Here is a 12026-nt window from a genome sequence, read left to right on the forward strand (position 1 = left end):
AGCGTCGATATATTTGTCTTTAGAGAGCCTTAAAACTGGACCCATTTTATCGTTTAAATCTTTTGCAATTATGTATGGATAAATTTTCATATATGATTGAAGTGGACATTTTTGTGTGTGTGTGTTTGTTGCTCACAACAATAGAGTTTTGTGTGTAGATTGATTTGGTTAATCTATCACAATTAGTGAAGACAACCACTTGTGCAAGAATGTAATTGCAATAATAATGTTATTAGTTGTGAGTTTGCGGGAAGTGTTTTAGATGGTTACAAGTAATAGATAAGTGCCATCATTTTTTAACAAATGCAATTAATACAAGTTAGAATGTGTTGTGTTTTGTTGTGAATGTCTTTTAAAACTAATTCCTCCTATCAAATGATATCGTATTTTCTTTTATTAATCTTTCTTAATCAAGAACTAATTCAAAAATGTCCCTAAAATAAAATAAATATTTACCTATACACATAAAACGATAATGATATTGGTTGCAGAATAAAAGGGTCATAGATTAAGTCCCATTACTTTTTGGCACTTCAAAAACAAAACGACACAAACATAAGAGTAGAAATAAAAAGATCATTATAAGAACACAACAATGATAAATCTACGAGTAATCAATAATATAAGCACTTAATCAAAAATAAAAACATTGAAATAGAGAGGTATTAGTGTTCATAGGGACATAGTGCTACTGGTACTGTTTATATATTTTGGTCTTCCATGGACCCAGGTTCATCAGCAATGTGAGGGATGTAAACTGAGGAAGGTTCGACCAGTGCGTTTTCTTGTGAGTTACTAATATTACTAATTCTCATTGTCTGCAGAGTGGCTCTTTCTACAGAGGACTGCTCTTCTGGATCATCGTTAGGCGGTAACATTTCGAGCGGATCAGGGGAAGCCGGATCGGTCTCTTGCCCAATAACGTTGGGATCGGTCCCCGAGCTGTAGATGAGATTGAAGAGGAATACGATTACAACCAACGTTGATACGGATACTGTGATTATGAACCAGCCCAAGAAATCCTTCACGCCTAAACTCTTGGGCGTTTCTTGTGCATTCAGCCTCGAAGTGAAATTGGACGAATAAGTGGTCACAATGATGGACATCACAAGAAGCCAAATTGCAATAACAACTCGAGCTAAATTGCTCTGAATCCTCACATCTACAAAGTAGTATGTTTATATTCAAGTTAAACCAGTATTTTTTACACTGTCAATAAATATTAGAGATTCGAAGAAATATTCAAGCGAAGACTTACTTTGAGATAAGGACATCGTAGAGACTGCAGACCTGTTAATGTTTGGCATATAAAAAGGGAAAAAGAAAATGTTTAAACACGTGAGGAGAGGGTAAAACAGCATAAAATTATAACGACGAGACAACAAATATACAAAAAAATTTCTAAATCCTGTTTCCGATTTTACGATCTCATCCATTTTTAAAACAAATTCGGTAATAAATCAAAGTATCTCAGCAAACTATAAAGTTAAGTGAAGCTTTAAAATTGAACGTGTTTTGATTAGGCTTATTCTTTTTCGAAATCCCATGTAGTGAGCTTACAAGCTTTATTTGTCTTTTTATTCTTGCAAAAGATGAGAGGGAATATAAAATTGTAAAATACCAGATGAGAGTGAAGACCTCCATTGTGGACATTTCTCTATAGAGGAGAGGATTTAGTTTTTGCTCAAGAAGCCACACCACAAGTGCCGTATATATCATAACTCCTGCTATTGTACACCACATTCCTGGAGTGAATGGCTTCATGAATGTCCATATACTTGCTTCCTCCTTTTCCTTAGGAATCAGCATCACACGACGAGAGTCATCGTAAACATTAACACCAGAAAGGTAACCGAGAGAAAGAGGATAAATTTCAGCAAATTCCTGTAAAATTTGAAGGAGAACGATGAGTAGATAACACTTGAAGAGGAAAGAAAATCAATGAGGCAATGCCAACTCGTAAAAATAACCCCTACACAATAATAACGTGGTGGAACTTTACCTCCCACTCAATTTGAAAGCTACTGTAAGGAGATTCGTCATATTCAAGATATCTTTTCGATATCATATATGTTGGAATGAGGCCGCTCAAATTGTTTTTAGATAGGTTACGATATCTGGGCCTGTTTAATGCCACAGGTGTTGGAATGAGGCCGCTCAAATTGTTTTTAGATGATTGCAGATGTACGGACATCGTCGGGTCAAAACAATCCGGCATTGATTTGATAGAACAGTTAAACGACTTACTACACCTAGACATGTCAACATATGTGAGTTTTGGTATGAAGCCACTCAAATATTCCCCATTTTGGTCATAATTTCTGGCCCTTAGATATCTAAGTTTTGATAGTATAGATGCTGGCATGCGACCATTCCAACAGTTATAACTGTAATAATGCAGGTCAATAGATGTGAATTTTGATAGCAAATATATTTGGACGACGCTATTCAAACGATTAGAACACTTATAATGCAGTTCAAGGTATGTGAAGTTTGATAACAAAGATATTGGGACGGGACCACTTAAACAGTTAAAAGAGTCATAAGGCAATCCAAGATATGTGAAATTTGATAGCAAAAAAGTTGAAATAGTGTCACTCAAATAGGTGAATTCATAATAAATGAATTCTTCTCTCCTGACCATGAGAGCATTTCCATTTCTTCCTTGGACTTTTGATCCTCTCAAGTCCAAATTATCAACCACTGCATTCACCACAAAACAAATTATCAGAATAAATTGCCTCAGAAATCCGTACAATCACTAAACTCAACTATTAACTCTGCAATTGATGTACATGAATACCGAACTACATGGCTGTGATCTCAAGTCGGTTTTTGTTATTACTCCATATGTCAATCTCAACATTAAAACCCTGAACTAGATCTGAAATATATGGGAGACAGAATATTTTTAGCCTTATCTGATTGATTATCAACTGAGGGCACATTTTGATTGCAAAACAAACTCAGTTTTATTAAATATCTAGATCGCTATTGTTCGATTTCTATTATTTCTGTAAAATGGCCCAAAACAGAGCAACAGGGAGATACAAACCAAAAAAAACAGAAGGTTGCAAACAGCAAAACAGAGCACTAGAAAACAGAATATATGGCTGAGAGAATATTCAAATTTAAAACAGTCTAAAGACTGCCATTTTTTGCAATCTTATTTTCATTTTTTGAACGAGGAACAACTTTATATAGTAGTCTAAGGAAATCTCTGATTTTCCCTCTAACTTGAGGAGCTTTTAAGATATTTCTAGAAAATCTCTTTTTCCTTAACTTCCAACGAAACAATCTTATTTTTTCCTGAACAATTTATTGCACATATCAGTCCATTTGAAAGTTAACTTGTCATACATTTGAAAGGTGGAAATTATTTTAATTACCAGAACAAGTGTTTTCGCTCAGTCGCGCCTTCTGCAACCTCTTTATGCCAAGCCCTAGTCCATATGGTGTTGATTCTACAACACTTTCAACCACTTCTCTATTAACATTGTCATTGAGAGGATATAGATTTATAACAACTAAAACACAGATAATGGAAAGTTGCAGCTCTATTTTCTTTGATATCTGCATCTTCTTTGATAATGGATTCAGTGACCACTCCACAAAGCTCGTTAATCATTGACCTTTATAAGTTGAAAACATCCTTTTCAGTTTTTGGTGGCAATATCTAGTTGCGCTTCCCAGAAATTTCTTGGGAAGTATTCGGGCCCGATAAGAAAACTGTAGGATGCTTCCCGTTGTCCCAATGTCCAATTTCTGAGTCAAGATTTTGACCATTTTACCGGATCACTCCACAAGGCTCATTAATCATTGATCTTTATAATTTGAAAACGTCCTTTTCAGTTTTTGGTGGCAATATCTACGTCCTTTTCAGTTTTTGGTGGCAATATCTAGCTATCATTTTCTGAAGTTTCTTGGTAAGTATTTGGGCCCGGAAAGAAAACTGCAGGATGCTTCCCATGTCCAATTTCTGAGTCAAGATTTTGACCAGTTTACCTCATCACTCCACTACCATGTCCATAAGCCTCGTTATTATCTGCCTTTGCTAGTCAAGGACAACCTTTAGTTTTTGATATCTGCATATGTTTATGTTTCCCTTCCCTGAAATTTCTTGGTAAGTATTTGGAAAACTGCAGGATGCTTCCCATGTCCAATTTCTGAGTCAAGATTTTGACCAGTTTACCTCATCACTCCACCACCATGTTCATAAGCCTCATTATTATCTGCCTTTGCTAGTCAAGGACAACCTTTAGTTTTTGATAGCTGCATATGTTTATGTTTCCCTTCCCTGAAATTTCTTGGTAAGTATTTGGAAAACTGCAGGATGCTTCCCATTTCCAATTTCTGAGTCAAGATTTTGACCAGTTTACCTCATCACTCCACTACCATGTTCATAAGCCTCGTTATTATCTGCCTTTGCTAGTCAAGGACAACCTTTAGTTTTTGATAGCTGCATATGTTTATGTTTCCCTTCCCTGAAATTTCTTGGTAAGTATTTGGAAAACTGCAGGATGCTTCCCTATGTCCATATCCTTGAGTCAACATTTTGAAGAGTTTTCCTACAGCTGTTTTGAATAGGTTGCCCTTACTTAAGATTTTTGCTCTAAAATATAGAAAGATTATACCACACGAAAGAGAAGTTTTGGGTTGTTTTCTGATTATTTGAACTGTGTAACAATAACTTACATCGCTGGTCTTGCTTCTCCTTTCCTATCACATATGAAAGAGAAGAACGAATGAATAACATAAAAACAATCAATCAAATAAAACAATCTTTTAATGATAAGAGATTTTCACAATCCATAGGATAGATCGAAAAGTGTTTCTCCAATTTTTGAATCAACGTTTCAGATCATACTCTATGATCCATCATCAGAATAAAGAGAGCTAACGGAATCATAATGAATGCTAACAAGATAAAAACAATCCCCACAATTTCAATTTAAAATTTAAGTACTCATTTTGAATGCTAAATTTAGAATTTTACTTTTTTTTGAATGCTACTCATAATTATAAGTTACAAGGCTAAAAGGACTCCAATCCTCTAGTGTTGTCTGCAGAACATTTGTAGAGGAAAGCCATGAATCATTTAAAATTAAGCCGTACAGTTTAAGTTCGTCTCATTTTAAATAAAAAAGATTTAACTTACATCAGTAGGTGGTCTCCACTCCTGTGACATTTTAAAGAGAAGGATGAGTGAATAACAGAAAAACAATCAACCAGACAAAAATAACCCCTAATTCGTCTCATTTTGAATTTACGACTAATTATAACTTACACCGGTCAAAGGTATTTTCTGTAACGTTCGATGAGCAACGATGAGTTGATATACAACAACTAAAACGCAGATAGTGGAAATTAGCATTAGCATATTCTGAGAATGTTATTGAGTGATCACTCCACTACAATTTCAGTTTTTGGGGGCAAAATATGCTGTAATACACCACATTCCTGGAGTAAATTGGCTTAACGAATGTCCACATTCGATGAGCAACGATGAGTTGATATACAACAACTAAAACGCAGATAGTGGAAATTAGCATTAGCATATTCTGAGAATGTTATTGAGTGATCACTCCACTACCTTTTCACAGGCTGGTTAATCATCTATCTTTACCGGTTGAGAACAAGTTTCTGTTTATTGGGGGAAAATATATTGCTCTTCCCTGAAGTTTCTTGGTAAATATTTGGCCCCGCAAAGAAAGCTGCAGGATACTTCCAAATATCAATTAATTTCTAAGTCAAAATTTTGACCACTTTGCCTGTAGCTGAATGGTTATGCAAGAAAACTGGCCTTCCCTAAAGTTTCCTGGCAAGTATTTGTTAGCGCAAAGAAAATTGCAACATGCTTCAACTGCAGGATGCTTCCCAATCTCGTGATTTTGATCAGTTTGCCTACAGCTGAATGGTTACTTACCACTTTTTGGAAGGTTTTAGGTATGAAATTGTTATAATTTTTACGCCGAAAACGAACACCCTGACTTTCCTTCACCGTTCATCATGATATTTTTTCTGCCGTCACTGTTTTCACATGTTCGTTCCGCATTTTTACTCTCCCGTTTTATTTTTCGTTCTCAAGCGTCATGTCAACTACTTTCCCCACACTTTTTTTAATAGAAAACAAAAATTATTTATATTAAAAAGATTTAATTTGAAATTTATTTTAATGAATTTGTAAATAATAATTAAAAAATGTAAAATCAATTTAATTTATATTTAAAAAATATAAGTAAATTATGTCGAGAGATATCTTATAATAGAAAGAAATCTAACGATTGCAAGAATATTAGTAGTATATAAAAGTTTCAAAAATATGGATAATAATTGAGTTGCTTAAGTATGACAAGTGGCGAGGGTTCTATTTTATTTGGACTAATAAAATAACACCTCCACAAAAACCAAAGATGGCATATTTCATGCATTTACTTGTCATTTGCATGTCAAATTGTTTCAAAATTGAATTTTTGTTTACGAACATTTTGATGTCATTGTAGATGCCTCTCGACATAATAATAAAAGAACATTTTGATAATAATTAGAAAATTTAAAATCAATTTAATTTATTTATCTTAGTATTTTACTTTTATTTTTAAATATATATTAAATATGCTGAGAGATACCTTATAATAGAAGAGAATCATGTGTAAAATAAATGTTCTTCTAAAATACGAAATGCCAAGAATACAAATCCATTAAAGTCCTGTATGCAAAAAGTCATGAATCTAGTTGGAGACAAGTGGCAAAGGTTCTAGTTTATTTGGAGTAATAAAATAACACCTCCACAAAAGCTGAACACATGGCATATTTCATGCATTTAGTTGTCATTTGCATGTCAAATTGTTTCAAAAATGAATTTTTGTTTACAAACATTTTGATGTCATTGTAGATGCCTCTCGGCATAATTAAAATTTTATTTATTATGTTGAGAGGCATCTACAATGACATACAAATATTCGTAAACAAAAAATTGATTTTGAATAAATTTGATGTGTAGATGATAGGTAAATGCATGCATGTTTCATTGCAACTTGTCTCTAAGTATATGAAATTGTTGCATCTTTAATGAGAGTGAAAGAGTGCATCATTATTCAGCTCCATGTCCTTCTTGACAACTAATAAACATGCAAGACAATTATGTGATATCTCTTGACATTATTTTACGTTTTTTTTTTTTTTTAAATATAAGTATACTAGTTATAGATTAGTTATATTTTGAATTTACAAAAAAAATAAAAAATTGATGAATATAAATGTGTTTTTATAATTAATTGTCTAATATTTTTAGTATTAAAATAGGAAACAAAAATTTAGTTGTATAATAATTTTAATATTAAATAAAAAATGAAATTTATATAAATTAAAAAATTATGTTTGAAATTTATTTAATTATTTATTCTTTTATGAAATTGAAAAATAATAATTAAAAGTTATTAGAATTAATTTAATTTATAATTATTTATCTCTCTATCTATATATTTTCCTCCTTAAATGTGCAATGGGTACATTGAAGAGGTCTTAAAAGTGAATTATCATATACTCAATCAAATAACATACAACCTTACGCTTACCTGCTCGAGGACATGTTATTCTTAGATTGTTGGCACAAAATGATTTGTCAAAAGTCAATTTATCTCTCCTTTCCTCTTCCCTTGTATCTCTCCCTCTTTCTCTCTACTCTATCTCCACCTATTTCTCTCTCCCTCTCTGCATCTATATTTGTCTATTTGTACTTTTGTTTATCTCTCTCACTCTCCCCCTCTTTGTATCTCCTTATATCTATATCTCTCTATCACTCTATTTCACCATATATATATATATGATTACTCCAAAGGAAGCTTCATTTGGTCCAACTGCTAGAAAGTTAGGAAGGATGGTTCTCATCGAAGGCAATGTGTTCTTCCGAGGTCGAGATAGTTATTGTTCACCTGAGCCAATGAGCAGGCAACAGGTTTTAGAGAAACCCAGTAAACGAAATAGTTTTTTAGTGAGAAACATCTTAGGGGCCCATAGAATTTTAGGGTTGTTGGCACTGTTGGCTAGTCCCATCCATTTAATTGAGGAGCCCCGCCCTCACTCCCCCCCGGATGGCTTAATTCTCCTGGGAATTCTAGGTTGATGGCACCCCCGGTTCAGGATGGAATGGTGGCTATAGTTCTTGATCCACCTATCTCTATCCTTGCTTCTCCATCTACCTCTCTTTATCTCGTTATCTATTTATCTCTCTCTCTCTCTCTCTCTCTCTCTCTCTCTCTCTCTCTCTCTCTCTCTCTCTCTCTCCTTATCTACGTATCATTTCCCTTCTTCATCTCCATCACTAACTGCATCTCCTTACCCATGCCCTCCCTCTCTTGCTCATCCCCCCTCTATCTCCTCCTATCTCCCTATTTTGAACAAACATGAGACTCTCGATAGTGGATACATAGTTGATTTGAAGCTATCATTTCTCCATTGATACATTTTTTGCACAAACAACATCATTTTCTAAATATCTTACCAATTGACCTCATGTATCGCACAAATGTAGGCAAGAAATAGACCAATTATTTTCCTAATCGACAATCCACACCTTTTCAACGTAGCCATTGCACACTAAGGTGCGATTGCTAGTTTATTTTATTTTATTTTATATATAGAGAGAGTAAGGTTATTAAATATTTTTTACTATTAGTTTCAATAGGATTATTATTTAATTAGTTTTATTATAGGTTTTTTTGGTATCTTTTTATTTAATTTTACTTAAGATACTTTTAAGGCTTTATATTTGGATAAGTGTTATATAAAGACAAGGAACTCATATGAAATATGTCATGAGTATTATCTGCATTTCATAAATTGGTAGAGATTACAAAGTGACCTCCTTCCAAATAAATATCATCATGTGATGTTTTTGACTGTCATAGGGTTGATGTATTTTTTGAATGTTTAGAGTTTTTTAAGATCTAGTATTAAATCTCTTTCTAAAGAAAAGTGAGATTCTGTGTTGTTGATATTTTCTAATCAAAGATAACATTTTTTTAAAGGATTGTGTGGCTTGCATATAACTTGAAAAATGGCATTTTTTTAAAATTTAAATTAGAACTTCAAGAGCTTTCCAAAATGTAGTTAAACTAGAATTTGAACTAGTATCAGGTGAGATATGGTGATTTGAAGTTGACACTATGATCCGATTTTTTTTTTTGACATTGATGTCAAACTTTGGGAAAAAAAACACATTTTTAAATTTTGGAGAGGAAATAAACTTTGCGATGGTTGGTTTCTATATCTGTTTAGTTGCGCCAACTTAATTGAATTTGATTGTGTGAATGGTGTGTATAGGACTGAAGTTCAATATCATAACATGCTTATTTGTTATTTTCACTTTGGTTCGTAATCATTTTAGAACCATTTATGGTCTGCAGTGAATGTATGGAAGGTTAAGTGGTTATTTGGTCAACTTGAGGTTAAATATTTACACCTATTCTTTGAGGTTTTCACTAGCATGAGATGCATGTTAAGGAGATTTGGACCACTTATTTATCTTCTGATTTAGTTTGTAGTTACTTCCTCTCCATCATTGAAGGTATTGGGATGACCTTATGGACATTGTACATTTCATGTCTACACATTTCATCTTGGTCAATTAGGAGAAGATTATTTGAGCTTGCACCATGTTTTTTTTTCCCATACCACTATGAGAGGTTGCATTGAGATTTTTTTGGATTCATTTCAACCACAATGTGTTATTTTTCTTGGCTTAAGTGTTTTGAGGTCAATTGGTGTGATGCTACATGTTTTATCTATATGCCACTTAGCATCAACCTAATTAGTGTTTTAAAGGCTTACAGAGAATATAAATAGAAGATTATTTTTTTGTACTTGGTTTGTTTGTGTGGTGATTGTGGAGTGTGTGAAGAAGATCTTAATGCAAGTTGGTTGCAAAAATTTGAGTCCACTTTTTGGCCGAAATGTGGAAGTGTTTTCCCTAAATTTTAGATTTTGTCACATTTGACCTAAATATTTGAAGCACATAGAGATTGAATTCCTAAAAAAGTTATGAATATGAAATGTAGCACTTAGAATCTAGTTTTGAAATATGCATTTTATTTTAATACCCAAATAATAGAAATTACCTTTCAAATGGGATTTCATAAAACCACTATTTAAAAAGCATGTTTCAAGACCATACATAGTCAATTGTTTTTTATTTTTTATTAGTTTTCATAAAAAAAATAGGTGTTTGCATGCTCAAATTTGGTTTTTTTAATTGTATCCACTTTGAAAATCAATAAAACATCATACATTCATTAAAAAATTGGTGGAAAAATTGGACATAAACTACACAGTCTGAGCTAATTTTTCACTAAAGCAATTTTTGAAATACTAAAAAAAGTTGAAATCTTAGGGGCCACACATCAACTACTATGTTATATTTTTCTGACAGAAATAGAACTTTGTGTGTTGCCCCTATTAGAACTCCTCAATTTCTACAATTTAAAAAAAAACATAAGATGCCCTTTTGGTCCCCCAGATCCAGGCACATACCCTATGATCCTCTTAAAATACTAAATCATTTGCATAACAATTATTATGTTCCTCTTCTCCTCTCATGGAGTCACATCTAAATGAATCAAGATTATCATCCTCATTGCCATAGTACTAAAATATTTATCCTCATAAGGAAATCCATCCTCTTCGTTTTACTGAGAGGATATTTAAATTTCTGTAGATGGCAAGTTGAGCTCTTTTCAACTCAAATTTTGTATTAAGAAATCCATTCCTTAGGATACTCAACACTCCCAATATTCAACCTCTTCTTCATATGACAACCTAGAAGAAAAGAGATAATGAATAGTATATTGTGTTTCCACATCTTGATGTCTCATGCAAAAAAATTCTACCTTTTAAGATTTATCCTCATCTCTTCCACCAATACTTATATTAATAAATTTTATCTAATCACCCTTGTCATTGTGATATTCTTAAGTAGGATAGTAGTTATTGCACAATTGGATTGTAAAGTTACATAGTTGGTCTATAAGTTGTGTAGTTGGTCTATAGACTTGTGCAGTTGGTCTATAAAGTTGGACATTTGGTCAAACTAATTTATTTTCATTGTTGATCCCTAACATGTAGGGAGTTTGCTAGTTTTATAGGTCACATCCATGAATTTAATTAATTATGGTTTTCATTTTGTAGTTTCTTAGAAAATATAATGTGCATTTGCAGGATTTGATGAAATTTTGAATGTCTTGTTTTAATCAAATTTCTTAATTAAGGACTTAAAACAAACCACAACTTTCATCTAGTCCTAGTTAGGGGTTAATAAACTTTTAATTTTAGTAACAATATTCATCTAGTCCTAATTAAGGTTTAATGAACTTTCAAATTTAGTTACAATCTTCATCTAGTCCTAATTAGGGGTCAATGAACTTTCAATTTCAATCACAATATTCATTTTAGTCCTAATTAGGAGGCTAATTGAGTTTCATTTCAAGTTCACAATCTTAATCTAAATCAAATTAGGAAGTCAATCCACTCTTTTCATTTCAGTTGCAATCTCACATAGCTTAAATATGAGGGTTTTAATTGAAAGAGATCCAAAATGGTTCTCCTTGGTGAGAATGTTACACCTATAGTCCAACCCAATCTTGGAACACAAAAAATAGCTTCAGAGAGTACATGTGTACAAACTTTTTGTTAGACAGAGAGGAAGAACAAGTGCAAAATCTCAAAGAAACCCTACATAGAGAATGTGAACAAGAACAAAAACAACAAAGACAAAGATAACAAGAACACCAATAAGATTTTCAAGCATCTCACGAACCTTGTCAATAATATTTCACATTATTTTTCATCAATTTAAAACATTTTGTGCTTAATTTGTTATTTTACAACACCAATTTGTCAAATTGACTTGAATTTCTTTTTGATTTGCAGGAGTTAAGAGTTGCATAGTTGGTCAATAGAGCTACACAATTGGTCAATAGAACAATGCATTTAGTCAATAAAGCTACTTATTTGGTCAATAAAATAATACA

At 32.7% G+C, this 12026-nt stretch overlaps 1 protein-coding gene across 1 annotated transcript; it reads right to left on the reverse strand.

The window, feature by feature from the left end:
- Positions 1 to 611: 611 nt before the first annotated feature.
- LOC131874463 (uncharacterized) lies at positions 612 to 3581 on the reverse strand. Its single transcript, XM_059217853.1, has 5 exons — positions 3390 to 3581; positions 2003 to 2703; positions 1622 to 1884; positions 1259 to 1290; positions 612 to 1162 (listed from the first exon to the last, which is right to left on the reverse strand). Exons 1-5 carry the CDS (start codon positions 3577 to 3579, stop codon positions 702 to 704), a joined length of 1647 nt encoding a protein of 548 aa, XP_059073836.1. The 5' UTR covers positions 3580 to 3581; the 3' UTR covers positions 612 to 701.
- Between the last annotated feature and the right edge of the window lie 8445 nt (positions 3582 to 12026).

Source organism: Cryptomeria japonica, chromosome 3, assembly GCF_030272615.1.
Source record: "Cryptomeria japonica chromosome 3, Sugi_1.0, whole genome shotgun sequence".
Classification (NCBI taxonomy): Eukaryota; Viridiplantae; Streptophyta; class Pinopsida; order Cupressales; family Cupressaceae; genus Cryptomeria; species Cryptomeria japonica.